At 44.5% G+C, this 16,949-nt stretch overlaps 1 protein-coding gene across 1 annotated transcript in view; it reads right to left on the bottom strand.

Annotated features, from left to right (window-relative positions):
- The window catches only part of SH3YL1 (SH3 and SYLF domain containing 1), a 144,592-nt gene that overhangs the window by 73,780 nt on the left and 53,863 nt on the right, over positions 1 to 16,949 (bottom strand). Inside the window, exons 5-6 of the mRNA XM_073576445.1 lie at positions 3,000 to 3,112; positions 528 to 656 (exon numbers count right to left, since the gene is read on the bottom strand). Coding sequence (XP_073432546.1) covers positions 528 to 656; positions 3,000 to 3,112 — 242 coding nt within the window. The remainder of the gene's footprint in view (positions 1 to 527; positions 657 to 2,999; positions 3,113 to 16,949) is intronic.

Below are 16,949 nucleotides of genomic sequence, written 5' to 3'. Positions count from 1 at the left end.
AGCCTTAAGGTAAGGGCAGATGGAGCCGAACGAATGCAGATAAAACCCCATGGTCAATAAATGGGTGCATGATTTTGTTAGAGATCAAATGTTTCCTCCACCAATAGAAATTTGTGTTCTTTTTTGTTTTTGTGTGAAAAACGGAAAAGGGTGCGATATAGACTTTTACATCATTTTACAACTTTTATTTTTATGCCTTATCAATTGTACTATTCCCTGTAATATTTCCTCCCAGCTGGTCACTATTGACCTAAGCATTTAAAAAGAGGTAAAGCTGCCGGCGAGTTAGCTCAGATTCTCACAGTTGGAGGCAGATGTCCACTGTATTCCACATGTGAATGCCAGAGGTAAAGGAAACAGCTTTACTGCCCTACTGCAAGAAGCAAACCTGGGACTCCCTCATTATAAGGTTGTGAGGGTGGGGTGGGGATTCCTGCAGTCAGATCCCCTCTGTTCAGGAAGCAATACAAAGTGATCACTGAAAAGTTTCCAACCATTTCCCAAACCCTGATAATGCGCCAACTTACTTGCGATTGGTTTCTTTTCTTTCAATCAACCCAGACCCTTCCAACGATATTCCCGCAAACAGCCCGCGTGACTTGCAGTACGTGTAGACGGCCGCCGAGCTCCTGATTGCAACATCTCCCTCCAGATTTCTAGAAGAGCAGGAAGAGCTCAGTGTGTGATGCCGGGCTCAGCTATGTATACAGGGAGATGGCCCTCATGGGAAGAAGGTAATAAACGGAAGAAAAATAGCAAAAAAAAAACAAAACAATCCCTAATATTCCAGTGTCTGGAAGGGCATAAGAAACTAAGTCCCTACTGTTAGGAGAAATTGGTACATTATAGAAAAAGGGTGTTACTAGACAAGACAAGGAGAAGCAATTGTAAAAGGGAAACTGTAGGTGCGGAATATACAAAATATAAAACTGTAGATATGAAACGTCAGTCATATGGGTAAGAAAAAAAAAAGTTTAACACTTTCAAAACAAAAACCTCTATAGAATGTAACAAATTGTCCTTGCGGCAGGTTGATTTCATAGAGTGCTATACATCAGTGTCATCAGGGATAGGGCCACATATAAAGGATGCACACCAGGGAATCCTGACGTTTTGAGATTCGCAGGTGTTCTAGCAGTGGAGATTCAGCACTTTTGAAAGGGTAAACGCTCATGTAAAAAAAACACTTGACCTGCATACACTGTAGATTAACCCAGAGTAAATTCTGAAATTGAGAGCAAGTCACCGGTCAGTGTATAGTGGGATGGTTTCCCTGTTTTCGGGGATGGGGATGCCAACCACCCTTTCATTATTCCTGCGGGAGTTGGTTTTCCAGGTCACCCGTTTCAGACAGTAGGCTGAGATTTGCTGACCAGGTCTGCGAGAGTCATGGGCCGGCTGAGGTCATTTATCCTCTTGGTCCTGTAAGGCTATGTGCACACGTAGATTTTGGTCCTGCGGATTTGTAAGGCTATGTGCACACGTAGTTTTTTGGTGGTGCGGATTTTGTAGTAAAATTCGCATATAAATCCACAGGACTAAAGTCCTGCGGTTTATCTGCAGATTAGCCTGTGGTTTAGCCCTGCGGTTTCAGACCTCTACAATGGAGCAGGTGTGAAACTGCAGCGGAATCCGCACAAAGAATTGACATGCTGCAGATTTGAACCCGCAGCAAATCCGCAGCATGTGCACAGCGGTTTTCAGTTTACCATTGAAAACAATGGTATTGTACAACGGACCTAAATCTGCTGCGGACCCGAAGCTCCTGAAACGCTGCGGATCCGAAGCAGAATCTGCACCGTGTGCACATAGCCTAATTGGCTCAGTAAGTGGCTGGTGGCAGGGAGAGTTGCCCCTCAATGAAGCTGCAGGACAAGAAGACGTCTAGGGGCAGGTGCAGCCTGACCCTCCCCTATGGACTCCGGGGACTGGGTAGCCTACTCTTCACGGAGCACATGTGACCCCATCTAGAGAAGTGTCCTGTTCGAGAAGAGCCAGCAAGTCTCCCCACTGTGCTGGGAGCAGCCGCTCTTTCCATCCTGGCACCTGATGAAGGCACGTTAGCTCCATCTTGGATTTCTCTGCCTGCACATACTGCAGCCTCCTGTTTTTTTGCCATACCCCAGCCATATTCATGCCACAGGACAGTGCAGAAAAAAATCTGTGGAGCTGAACATCCCTAGTGTGGGCCCAATGGAGTCACAGGCGGGCTAGTATACCCAGAGCGCTCCTTCTGTGTGACCGCTGACATGCCCAGCTCTCCTTCTGTGTGACCGCTGACATGCCCAGCTCTCCTTCTGTGTGACCGCTGACATGCCCAGCTCTCCTTCTGTGTGACCGCTGACATGCCCAGCTCTCCTTCTGTGTGACCGCTGACATGCCCAGCTCTCCTCCTGTGTGACCGCTGACATGCCCAGCTCTCCTCCTGTGTGACCGCTGACATGCCCAGCTCTCCTTCTGTGTGACCGCTGACATGCCCAGCTCTCCTTCTGTGTGACCGCTGACATGCCCAGCTCTCCTTCTGTGTGACCGCTGACATGCCCAGCTCTCCTTCTGTGTGACCGCTGACATGCCCAGCTCTCCTTCTGTGTGACCGCTGACATGCCCAGCTCTTTTTGTGTGACCGCTGACATGCCCGGTCAGTGCATGGCGAGTGGTGGCTGACCTGTAACCAGGACCCAGCACTGACCGACAGCCGGCTCAGCATTAGACCCGGCTGCCACTTAGCCCAGATCCCAGTATAAAAAAAATTGTATATTGTGATAGTGCCAATTATATATTTGTATAAAATATCATGAAAATACGGATCCTGGATGTAGTCACATTGCACCACCAGGTTTATAATGCTCCATGTGATTGCATTCGTGAGAAGGAATCATTTGGGAGAAAACAGACAAAAACTAATAACTAATAGTACTGACTTACTAGTTTAGCGCATTTTTTTAAAAAAGCTCACAATTTATTTCACTTGTCCCATTTTCATCATTTCTTGCCCTTACCTCCCAAGAGGTCCAATAGCAACTGTGAAATTTCCTCCCAGAGTTAAGTTACCTCCTTTGGCAAAAGCTTCGACTGCTCTTTTGTGGTTCAATATAATAACTAAATCAGACACCTGTTTTTAAGGGGGGAAAAAAAAAAAAAAAAAAAAAAAAAAAAAAAAACACACAGGGACTTTAGTATTACGCAAAACTAAAACACTCTTCCAACAAGATGAAGTAATATATTAAGTCAGCAATATCTTTTTGGCAAATCCGATCAGCTGGAAGAGTGATGACTTGATGATTGGTGGTGGTGCGGTGGGCGAGGGTCAGGCTGGTCGGACCTGCACCGATGGCAGATTGGACTGCCAGAAAATGCCAAGTCCAGCACCTGGAAGCCCCATAGGGAATGAATGAAGCAGAGGTTGAGATTGTGTACCACTAATCCATTCTCATAGGGATTGAAGTTCTCCTTTTAATGGTTAGGAGCGGGCCCCACCAATCAACAAGTACTCAATCGTCCTATGGATAGGTGATAAGTTATGGTCTGGTGAAAACAAGTCTTAACTTTCTACATCAAAATAGATTTCTAGTGCGTCACTTTAAGAAATGCTACATCTATAAACAGCATATATTGAGATACCCAGCAGAGGCCTACTGTGTTAGCTTCTAGCTCCAGTGGAAAGATGTCACCTATTTCTACACTGGAAGCCCATAGGTTGCCCAAAATGATCTCCTAAAACAAGAGCCCTTCGGTTGGTGATAGGGAAACTGGACCAATAAGGATCAGGCTTCTAACCCTCCGTAAAACGACTGTCTAATTGCAATGTAAACATTTGTATATGCCATGAAATAACAGCTGAGTAGTACAGTTCCTCCTACTAGTAATTTATAAATTGACAACTGGGTGTTACCAGTTCGGGGGAGGGTGTCCTAAAACTGTGACAATGTCCAATCAATGAACTGTTTCAGAAAGTAGAGACACACCCTTTGACAAGGAGAATGGTAGCTTCTAGTTTTCAATTTTTTTCCCCAAGGAAAAAGCATTGTTAGCCTATACTAAGGCGCCCCACCATACAACGGAACGATTATTCACTGGTGTCCTAATGGCACTTCTTGAACTATCAATAAAATTCAACAATTTTAACTCAAACCACAGACAAAACAAAGGGTCAAGTTATGAAGAGATCCATATTAAAATTCCATTTTATTAGTAAGAAAATTTAAAAACTGGTTGGAAACAGAAAATGCCGCATATAGGGGATGCAATCGAAGCAATAAACTGGGGGGAGAAATTCATGTAGAGAAAATTGAATCAAAATATTAATGACATCACGTTTTTCTCCATGTCCCTAAAGAGCTGTAGATTTGAGGTAAATAACAAGGAAATGTTATAGTACACAATATGTTTAATAACCAGTGGGGTATTAAGTATATTAAGCGAATTTCGGAGTATTAAGAGACACCATGTGCTGCTGTACCAGGCTCGGCGCGGCTGTACCAGGCTCGGCGCGGCAGTACCAGGCTCGGCGTATAAGGCCCAAGTTATTCAGGGTTGAAGAGACATGAAACATAACGGGAAGGGTTGAGAAGCTGTACTTTATAGACTATCAAAACTAAAACCTTGGTATTCCTTTGCACAGTAAAGCTAAATGTTCCCACTTGTGTCTTATTCTATACATTGGAACAGAGCCTCATCTGAACCTTCCCACTGCTGTACTAGAGAGCTGCAGACCTCTGCGGACACAATCAATGTCCATCATTATTAGCAATAAATTAATGAAAATGTTCATCAACACCGGAACCTCTCCATACAATGCAGCTTGGTGAACACCAGTAGAGTGTACAGTAATTGCTGAAAAACCCAAAACTCTTATTATAGGTTATAACTTGAAGCTCTTGAGGGGGAAAAAAAAAAATAAAAATCTGGCCTCGGGCCTGTGATCCAGGATCTGTCAATCTAACAAGAAATTAAATAATCTACGATCACTCGATACTTGCACTGAACTTCCGCACTTTACACTCAAATTAATTCACAGTCAACCCTTCAACACCTAACTAAACACAAGGCATTTTCTGCTGTTATTTTTGGATAAATCTATGTTTAGGGTGATACTGAAATGACATCCACGGGGATGGAGATCAGCTGTTAAATGTTTCTATGTTCCCATTTCTCCTGTGTACTATGGATAATATAAATGTGATGAGCACACTACGGTAGGGAGATCGCTAGGAATCCAGGGAAGAACTTGCATAAAATGTTGATGCCAGAATGTCCACCACCCAATCTGCACTGGGCCCTCTGGCACAGACATGTTGCATTTCCACATGCCCAATCTTTGCTCCAGTCAACAGATTTCCCTTTCTACTAAAGAAATCTTTGGTGATCAGCCCCAACATTAGTCGTACATGTCCTAAAGATTAATGTAAGATTGTACATTAGATTTTCATAGTCACTTTAAAATCTGCTTCTGACAATGGTTCAAAATTCAGCATGGAAACAAACTGTCGCGGGTGAAGCCACCTAAAAGGAAGTTGCCATAAATTAGAAGTTATGGCATATGTAACCCCAATTCCCAAACAGTTGAGATGCTGTATAACATGTACAGAAAACAAGAACGTGGTGTTTTTTGGAAATGTCGTCATTGAGCCAAGATCTAAAATCGCCACATGCGGCAACTCTGGTGGCCATTTTCCTGAAACACACCACCATGAAATCAAATGGTTAGTACTCCACTCCTCACAGCCCAGGCCCGCAGCATCGCCCCACTCCTGCCACCGCCTTCCTGCAGCACCGCCGCCCTCCCACGTAAGCTACATTCGGACTAAAGGATGAAACCCCATTTCCCTCCCAAATTTTGGGGAAAAAAGTGCATCTTGGAGTCCGAAAAATACAGTACTTTTTTTTAAAAAAATGAAAGAAAAATGTATAATTTAGAAATTGATGGCAGCAGCAAATCTCAAATAAGTTGGGGACGCTGCATAATGTTAGACATGGCCTTGTCCCTCTTCAGCAATTGGTCTCCTCACTTCCCAGACATTTACAGACTGTTGTGGAGTTTTGGGAGAGGAACGTTGTTCCATTCTTGTCTGATGTAGGATCCTCGCTGCTCCACAGTCCAGGGTCTTTTCCAGATTTTTTTGTTTCATAATACGACAAATTTTTTTTTGTTGGTGAAAGGTGTATGTGGCTTGGCACAGTCTGGCTGAAATATTCCCGGTCTTCCCTGAATAGACACTGTCTGAATGGAGCAGATGCTGTTCTAAACCTCGGTATACTGCTCAGCACTGATTGTGCCTTTGATAGTACAAGGTTGCATTAATGCCTGTGGAATGGACAGCCTACACAGATTAAAGAGTCTGTCACCCCATTTTAGCCCTATAAGCTGTGGCCACCGCCATCAGGGGCTTATCAACAGCATTCTGTAATGCTGTAGATAAGCCCCCAATGTAACCTGAAAGAGAAGAAAAAAAAGTTAGCTTATACTCACCCCGGGGTCCGGTCCAATGGGTGTTGCGATCCGGCACCTCCCATCTTCTAGCGATGCCGTCCTCCTTCTTACTTCTGCCACGGCTCCTGCGCAGGTGTAGTTTATCTGCCCTGTTGAGGGCAGAGCAGAGTACTGCAGTGCGCAGGTGCCGGACCTCTCTGACCCTTCCCGTCGCCTGCACAATACAGTGCTTTGCTCTGCCCTCAACAGAGCAGATAAAGTACGCCTGCGCAGGAACCGAGGGAGAAGTAAGAAGGAGGACGTCATCTCTAGAAGATGGAAGGCGCCGGACTGGACCGTGACACCCACCACACCCGGTGAGTATAATCTAACTTGTTTTTCTCATCTTTCAGGTTACATCGGGCTTATCTACAGGATTACAGAATGCTGTAGATAAGACGCTGATGACGGTGGCCACAGCTTATAGGGCTAAAAATAAGTGGCAAGGTACATTTACATGGGCAGATTTCCTTCTCCCAAGAAGAGATTGTCCGTAAGAAAAAAAACAAAAAAAAAAAAAACCACACACACACACACACACACCACAACCATATGGATAAGCTGATACAACTGTACTTAGAATGAATATTAAAAGGGAATCTATAAGTAAGATTAACCCAACAAGCCGCATATATGGGCATACAGATGTTTGACAGCTAAGTTCATGTACACTTTTATATATTTTTTATCTGTCGCTGCATTCCCATTCAAACACATAGGAGGCATTAGGTGCTCTAGGCATAACACAGCACTTCGAGATTTTGCCTCCTCAAGTTGTTGCTCTGCCTAGTGGCATCGTCTTTGTCTTGCTTAATAGCTCTCATGCTGGTGGGACATAAGGCGAAGAAATCAGACAGCGAGCCATCAAACGTACAGGCTGGGGAAACAATATCAGGAGGCAGAGGCTCAGGAAATGCTCTGCAATGCCCAGAAGTCTTAAAGGGGTTGTCCAGTCAAAAACAAGTCTGCATACGCTCTGTGTCATGCAGTACACTTGCATCGAGAGCGCCAGACAGCCTAGTTGAATCCTGGCAGGGAGTATGCATACTGCATACTTGCTGTCCCGTGGCTGCCTGTCCTGGCGCTGGCACCAGAGAATCCTCACAGAACGCAGTGCATGCACTGTGAGGATTCACAAGTGTGCAGTCACAGAGTGACTGTAAACTTGTCGTGTTAGACCGAACAACCCCCTTAAAGCTTAAAATGCTGAATTATCAGGAATGCAGCAACAGATAGAAGACATAAAAGGGTGCTTATGGATTTAGCTTTTAAAGACCTCCATGTACATATATCCAGTTTGAATGGAGTTTATATTAAAATGAATCCGTCAGTTAAGTTATCATTCTGTCACGATACGACATGCATATTGTCAAAACCACATCCCGTTTATTGTTGTGCTGTCAACAATGGATAGCGTTTAAAGACCTTTAAATCAACCAATCGTCCAATAAACAAGCATTTTGCTCATTTGTCAGCTGATCGGTGGCATATTGACATGGGCCAATGATCGTTACCAGAGGGAAACTGCTAACACAGTACTAAACTTTCACTGAATCTCCGGTTTTGTCTTTTCTGTAATGTGAATTTTCTATACTTTTTCCTCAGCTAGCTAGTAAATGAGTAAGCAGAGAGCAGTGGGAAATAACAGAGGACCAGTAGGATGCCAATATTAGAGAGCCATTGTACCACATCATAACGTGACAGTTCACAGTCTGAGGACATTGCTCGGATGAGACAGTCCACTGTCACTCATGAAAAGCAGGAAACGTTGCGCTCCCCAGCAGATGTCTGGGGCAGGATACTCAGCCAGATGCCTGTCTGCTGAACAAGCCCACTCATTTACTGCAATGGAAATCCAAGAGGGGGTTGATTAGACGATTAGGGGCTCGTGAGATAGGTATCACAAGATCAACTAACGTTAATACAGACACGGTTTTCATTATTTTGCACTCGTAGAAATCCAGAGTAAATTTAGAATCATTGTTACTAGGAAAAGAGGAAGAGTAAAATCACTGCATCTGTTCTATAAGGTCAGAATGAACATGTGTTACAAGGGAACACCCTGGATTAGCTGACTACAGTCTTCAATATTGTTTAAAGGGAATCTGTCACCAGGTTTTTGCCACCCCATCTGAGATTAGCACCCCGATTCTAGTGATGTGTCACTTACTGGGCCGCTTTCATAAAAATCACCTTATCTGTTGCAGATCTCGCAGTTCTGTGAGCTCTGTATAACACCACTGGCAACTTTCTGCCTATGCACAGTATACACACAAAGCTGCCAATCAGTGATGGGGTGGGGTTATACAGAGCTCCTGAATATGGAGGACTACCTGGCAGCAGGTTTACTAGTCCTCTAGTGTTCGGATCACGGTTTTATCACTAGAGGATAGTGATTGTGGCATATCTCCCTGCAGTGTGGGATAGAAAAATCCCGGGAGGGTTGGAAACTATAACCACCGTGCACGCAGAGGGCCGGCGGCAGGAACAACAGCCAGGCCAGTGGCCGCATCAGCTGGCAAGCGGCCAGATGAGCGGGCGCTGTCGCCCGCGGCCCACATGACGGCGGCCCAGCGGGAAAATTCCCGGTTGGGCATATTACCAATCCGGGCCTGGGGACCCCAATTAAGTCCCTACTCAGAACCATTGACTTGACAGCGCGGCATCTTTATCTTCTGAACAATCTTTGTACTCGTATGAAATCTTGCTGAGAGCACCATGTCGTGGCCAGTTTATGGGGAAATTATGTTCTTTCCACCTCCGGATTACGGCCCCAACAGTTCTCACTAGAACCTTAAGTAGTTTAGACATTCTTCTGTAACCAATGTCACCAGTATGTATACCAACAATAAGGTTGCAAAAGGTCATGAGGCAGCTCAATGCTTTTACCCACCATGAGATGTTTCTTGTGTAGCACTTATGTAATGGCACACCTTTTTGAAGGCCACAGCTGATATTTATTACTTTTTTTTCCAGTGTCATTATAACAAATGGACATCTATGGTTTGATTTTCTTTGCCTGTGTGGATTGGATGGGTTGTTATGAACATGTTACTTTATCCATAAGTAGTCGTCTATTCATTTATTTTAAGATTGACAACTCTTTAAGAACGGAAGCTGCCATCAGCTTTTTACTGTCTAATCTGAGACCAGCATAATGTAGAGACAGACAGATCCTGATTCCAGCGGTGTCACTTACTAGGCTGCTTTCTGTAGCCTTGAAAATCTTCTGCTGATAAAACAGTGATTTTATCACTAGAGGGACTAGTAAAGCTTCAGGTAGTCATCCATAGTCATAAGCTCTGTATAATCCTGCTTCTACTACTGATCAGCAGCTTTTTGCCTATTCACAGTGTGCACAGAAAGTTGCCAATCAGTGGAGTGGGCAGGGTTATACAGCGCTCAGCATTCAGAGAACTGCTAGATCTGGAGCAGATAAAACCGATTTTAGCAAAATCACAGCAGGCAGCCCACTAAATGACAGTATTAGAATCAGTCTCTGCTCCAGAATTATACTGCTCTCAGATGGGGTAGCAATAACTGGATTCCCTTTAAAATAAAATTGTGTTGAACAACATTGAACCTTAAGGGAATCTGTCAGCAGGTTTTTGCCATCTCATCTGAGAGCAGAATGAAGGCAAAGAAGATAAATCCAATGATGAATCACTTAGATTACTGGGTGCAGCCATTTTTACACTATCAGAGCTTTTAGATTTAGCAATGCAGCAGAGCTGAGAAAGCTAGCCCCACCCCCACCAGGCTCTGTATGTACAAAGTCCATAAACAGTGAGACACTCCTCACAGGATGGGGATTGTCGGACCAGGAGGCACGTGATGCGGTATCAGAGCATTTATAAGCTTCTGGTGCTAAAATAATCATTGCAAACAAACAAAACCACACAGCTTGATAATCGAGACATTGATGAAATCCATGTTTTAACCCCTACAGCATGCGGTCTTCAGCTTACATAGTAAAAACCTGCTGCCAGATTCCCTTTAACAATAAATTATATTCGTGCCTCCGGCTTTAGACCAGCGTCAGCGCCCACTATTCAGTGCTTGGGGATTGCCCTTATTCTTTCCCTAATGTAACTTATGACAATGGACGGTTGTATCATTATATCCCACTATTTCACCATGTCCGATGCCTTGTCATTACCACATAGGTGATGTAAAGGGCAGCGATTAATCCAATGCTGAAAGGACAGTCTGCCATCATTTAGAGTAAAATGTACAGCGAGTCCTGGAGCAGGGAACACAAGCTTTCTTTTTCCTCTGGCCCACTATATTCCCTGGCATGTGGTTATATCAGAATTAGCAATATAAACCACTTGGTTGTCAGTGTTAGGAGTCAAATTTGTGTGTGAAAAACACAACGTTGAAAAAAAACAAAAAAAACAAAAAAAAACACTTTTAAACCTATACTGTACATAGTTTTTAATAGTTTTGGGTTCCTGATGAGGCATCTGCTACATCTAGACAGAGATTATGCGGGGTGGCAGCACAGGTGCCGCGCTCTCCATTCAATGCTATAGGTGTCAAAGTACTCAGCTATATCTACCCAATAAATGACTAGGGAAGGCAGTGTAGATGGGAGGCCACCGGCTGTTTCCACAGGAATGGGTTGGGATTGGGGCACCCCTAACCCTTATCCCAAAGTTGGGAATTGCCAAACATGTCTAAAATGGTCACATTGCTTTTACATACTATGCACACACTTGTTAAAAGTTTACGGAATGTCGTTTTGATGAGCAGATCCTGTGGCAGCAAAAATTAAGAAAGCACATGCAGTGGAAAGGCATTGGACAAAGGAGACAACATGTTTAACGAGATGGTGTCTGAAGAACCCATGAAACATCAGATATCTGATGGAGGAACAATTGTTCGGCCAACATCAGTCTCCCCCACCATGCACATTAACATTCAGTTTGGCTGAGCTCGCATGTCTGCTGATGCCCGACAGCGGTTTATCTCCTGCAGAACAAAAGAATCGGTCATCGAAAAATCACGTGTCCAGCCTCCTATCCCCCCCCTCCCCCTCAACACTATCTGTCTATGAAGAGTTGAGAGGTCCCTTGCAAGTCAGATTTTAGGTAGATCTTGCAAATATTGGTGAACTTTGATAAGGTGTATAGTTGTCTTCCATAAAAATTGGTTAAAACGTTATCAAAAAGGGAAAGGGGAAATAGAGATACCCAGGATTCTTACTCATTCAAGTAAAGAGTGGCTAAAAAAGAAGATTTCTTGCTGTGGAGGATATGGCACATCCACACATTAAGCCGTGTTCACTTGAGTGCATTTCATGGTCTGTATTTGGATGGCAATGCATTAACTGACCACTGGAGTCACGACCCAAACTTACGGCCTCATAGACAGATATGAGGCTGTAAGATCGGGTGACTTGCAACCAAACTGGGCACTACGCTCCACACATAGAGACCGTGATATACACTTGGCGTTACGCGAAAAAACGTATTTACCGGTAACGGGATTTTTCAGAACCCATGACAAAAGTATGAGGGGCTCCGCCCTTCAAGGACAGGAAACCCACAGGCTAAAATGTGTGGCACCTCTCCCTTGCATCAGTTGGATTACAGAGCACGAGAGGACTTCCTTTGGTTATTACAACAATTCAAATTTACCAACATCACATATTACAACAAATGTGAACTAATAACAATAGCAAAAGAAGTGTTCACCCACATGTGATGGGAGAGAAGATAAGGGTGCTGTCATACATTCCGAAAAATCCCATTACCTTTAATTAACTAAGTCTTTATCCATCACTCATGACAGCACAACAAGAGAATTACAGTGAAATAAGAATTCAGGGAGGGACAACAGCCCGAAACACCCTTCCTCCAAAGGTGAGGTCAGAAGAGGAGAAGGAGAAGACTGAGACATCAGAACTCTCCACCAAGGAGGTTGCCACGGCCCTTGTGGCATGAGCCTTCAAACTTTTTGGAACTGGTTTGCCACTCGCTGACAGAGCTAAAGAAATGGCCTCACTGATCTACCTAGCTATTGTGTGTTTTGGAAGCCTTAAGCACCTTCCTGGGTCCCTGGAAGGAAATGAACTCTTTCCTTCAGGCCTCTGTAACAGACAGGTATTTAACTAGACTTCTTTTAACATCTAGGAGTATGAAGTTTCTCTTCCATCTTGTAATCAATGAAAACCGTAAATCTACTTAGAGAGGTAGGATGGATTGGGCTTCAAATTACTCTGTTTTCTAGTATCTGATTAAAATGCTTGACCTATGGAAAGACCCTTAATAAAAAGAGAAAAGAGCCAGCACTGCCAGTGGTCAGAACGCATAACATGAGGTGCATATGCACATATCTTACTGCATTCAAAATGAGACATTTAGCAAAATATTGATCAATATATTGAGCCACCCCGCCACGCCAAGGCAATCTCATATGGGGGGGTCCTACTCTACATTTGTATTTATTCACTGTGCCATTGCGGCCTCCTAAATGTTTTAAAAGCAAGACCATATCAAATGCAATCCATACCTGAAGCATGACTGCATCACTCCCGTGCAGCCAGATGGAGCAGGTGCAGATGAAGGCCAACCAGGTCTGAACACAGACATCTCAGGTTTGACCTCCACACACTGCCTGACCAGCAAACACAGATGAAGGGCAATGCAGGCTCAGACATGGATGCAAAAATAAATAAAGCCTGGGGCAGGGCGGGGCTGCCGTGAGTGTGCACAGCAGCCTAGATCAATCACAATAAACACAGAAAAGATGGCGAACATGACCCAGCGTGCACGGCAACAGTGGTGGTCAGCCACAAAACCAATTTGCAATAAAAAGAGAAAAGAGCCAGCACTGCCAGTGGTCAGAACGCATAACATGAGGTGCATATGCACATATCTTACTGCATTCAAAATGAGACATTTAGCAAAATATTGATCAATATATTGAGCCACCCCGCCACGCCAAGGCAATCTCATATGGGGGGTCCTACTCTACATTTGTATTTATTCACTGTGCCATATGCAATCCATACCTGAAGCATGACTGCATCACTCCCGTGCAGCCAGATGGAGCAGGTGTGTTTGCTGGTCAGGCAGTGTGTGGAGGTCAAACCTGAGATGTCTGTGTTCAGACCTGGTTGGCCTTCATCTGCACCTGCTCCATCTGGCTGCACGGGAGTGATGCAGTCATGCTTCAGGTATGGATTGCATTTGATATGGTCTTGCTTTTAAAACATTTAGGAGGCCGCAATGGCACAGTGAATAAATACAAATGTAGAGTAGGACCCCCCATATGAGATTGCCTTGGCGTGGCGGGGTGGCTCAATATATTGATCAATATTTTGCTAAATGTCTCATTTTGAATGCAGTAAGATATGTGCATATGCACCTCATGTTATGCGTTCTGACCACTGGCAGTGCTGGCTCTTTTCTCTTTTTATTGAAAGACCCTTAATGTCACTGACTTTTTGGGCACATGTTAAAGCTACCAGAAGGACGGTTAAGAAATTATGGGCTCAAACGATAACGCAGTCATGACTGTTTAGGGCTATATTTAAATCACATGGGACTATTTTTTCTCTTAAAATGGGCCAAGCTCTAGATGAAGCTAATAAACCTTAACACCCAATAATTTCCTGCTAAATCACAGTAATACAGAGCCCCAAAACTGACACATGGGCTTTGAGGGTGTTAGTGGCTAGGCCTAGTTTGAGACTTATTTTTACAGAAACTCCAAATTACGACCCACATCCTATTTATTTATACAATAGATTTTTATTAGAGAATTATTCAAAATCAACAAACAGGTACATTGTAGTGATCAAATAAAGAACATTTAGTTGGGTGAAGTACAAGGAGGGGATAATGTAACTGGCAGGAAGGAACAGAGGGGGAAAATAAGCCCGAGGGGGGTTAGTTGAGTCTAAATTCAATATGAAGATTTAGGACGAGGATTCAGGAGCATGTGGATGAAGTGAAGGTGTGGTTGGTGTAATCCACCCAGGGAAGCCAAATTTCTCACATTTACAGACCTTATCCATAAGTATGGCAGGTAACTTTTCATTGATCATATACCAAGAAAGGCGGCTCTTGACTTCTGATAAATCTAAACCTGATCTTTTCCAGGCCAGTGCAATAGTTTGCTTGGCCGCTAGAAATAAAAAAGGAGATGAAAATTTGGATGTGTTTAGGGATAAAGTTTATTAAGTAAGGCTTCCGAAGGGTTTTTAAAGGTTAGGGTTTGTGACTGAAAGAAAAAGGGGATATACCTTAGTCCAAACTCTGCGCACCATGGAGCACATCCACCAAATATGGTACATATCACAGTCAGAATTGCAACCTCAAACATTTGGGAGAGAAGCCAGGAACAGCCTTCGCAAATCTAGCTTGGGTTAACCACACATTCTCTATTTTTGATCCTGAAGAGGTTAGAAATTTTCTCGAAGTTCTAGCATATATACTTGTCTTAGTTGCCTTCCTACTCTGAAGTAGGTTGGAAATAAGTTTTCTTTCCTAATCTTAGGCTGGTTTCACACTTAGGTTTTTTTGTGCTGTTTTTCGCGCAAAAAAACACATGCTTTTTTTCCCCTATTCTGAACATGGGTGCGCATACACATGCGTTTGTATGCGCATGCGTTTTTTCTAGTGTACGCTCGGGCGCACAAAATGCACTCTGTTGCATTTTTTGAGCGTCCGACATGCCCCCCAAAAAATGCATGCGCACGCATTGCGTTTTTTTTTTTCACCCAACCACCCATTATAGTCTATGGGTGCGCTGACGTGCGCACGGTAATGCGCACGTCAGCGCAAAAAAAGCATGCGTTTTTTTAAAAAAAAGTGCATAAAACAGCAAAAAAATGCATGATGCGTTTTTTATGTGCGTTTGCACTGCGCACGGTGCGCAACGCTAAAAACGCAAGTGTGAAAGTAGCCTTAACAGTGTACTTCTGGATGGTGCACCAGCTCCTGTGAAAAGAGATTCGGAATCGCTGGGAGAACCCAAGAATCAGGGACGGACATTACCCTCAACCATGAGAATCATGGTCTTCTGGGCCAAGAGGGAGCAATCAAAACATTCCTTGCCTTGTCTTCCCTGATCTTCTTTATAACCAACGGGATTAGGGCTTTCCTGTAGAAAGGAGTATGCCTAGTTGAAATCCTATGGAATTAGGAAGGCATCTACCACTTAGGGACCTTTTTACTTTTGGGTTTAGTTTGGTGGTGGATAGGTCCATGTCTGGACAGCTCCACATGTGTACTACTTGAAGATGGACTGATATAGCTCCCACTCGTCTCGCCTTAGTTGACTGCAACTCAGGAAGTCTGCCTTGAGGTTTTCTTTTCCTTTTATATGAAGAGCAATCAAAGAAAGGAGATGACCCTAGTTGGAATAAACGATCTGTCACCTCCATCAAGGGTCTGGAACAGGTTCCTCCCTGGTGATTTATGTAAGGCTAGTTTCACACTAGCGTTTATGAGCGCAGCGACGGCCTGCGCACGGCCGCCGCTAAGCCCTGCCTCCGCCGGTAGCTCCACCTACCGGCGCATGACGCTGCATGCGCCCTGCGTCCCCTATCTTTATCACTGGGGGCGCAGGCCGTGCGCAGTATGCGTTTGGCGGCGCATGCGTCCTTTTGACGGTGCGCCGACCTGCGCCAAACGCAACCCGCTGCAGTTTGGTTGCGCCAGCGCACCGTCAAAAAGGCGCATGCGCCGCTAAACGCATACTGCGCACGGCCTGCGCCCCCAGTGATAAAGATAGGGGACGCAGGGCGCATGCAGCGTCATGCGCCGGTAGGCGGAGCTACCGGCGGAGACGCGGCAGAGGGCGGGGCTTAGCGGCGCCGTGCTCAGGCCGTCACTGCGCTCATAAACGCTAGTGTGAAACTAGCCTAAGCCATCGACACCCGATTGTCGGAGAGAATTCTGACATGATGGCCCTATAGGGATAAAAAGAATTTCCTTACTGCCAGCTCTACTGCTATGAACTCCTTGGAGTTTGTTGAAAGTGCCATCTTGTTCTCTGTCCAGACCCCCTGGACCATTATATTCTTTAGATGAGCTCCCCACAATTTTGGACTTCCGTGGTGAGCACCTACATAGCTTTATTTACCCAGGGAACCCTCCTGGACAGGTTACATACACTCAGCCACCAATGGAAGAACTGTATTGGCCTTGAGGATAACATCATCATCTGTTCCAAGTGCCCATTAAGGGAGATCTCGTTCTCCAACCCATCCCATTGCAAAATCCTAGAATGGAACTGGGCCCACAAGACTGCTGGCATGCAAGAGGTCAAAGAACCTAGGAGGGACATTGTGGGGACTTTCAAGGACACTTGACTCTGAATTTTTTCCTTCTAGCTTGTCATCTGTGAGATGACACTCATGCACCTCTGTGCTCAATAGAAGCCATATAAATTCTTGTATTTTTAAGGGCTCTAATCTACACTTTTTAAGATTCAACAGCCAGCCCAAGTTCTCTAAATTGGACAT

The sequence above is a fragment of the Dendrobates tinctorius genome, unplaced genomic scaffold (genome assembly GCF_039654945.1).
Source record: "Dendrobates tinctorius isolate UK_male_01 unplaced genomic scaffold, ASM3965494v1 ptg000049l, whole genome shotgun sequence".
In the NCBI taxonomy this organism is placed as follows: domain Eukaryota; kingdom Metazoa; phylum Chordata; class Amphibia; order Anura; family Dendrobatidae; genus Dendrobates; species Dendrobates tinctorius.
Note: the sequence above shows the minus strand (reverse complement) of the source record. Positions and strands in the feature narration are given on the sequence as shown.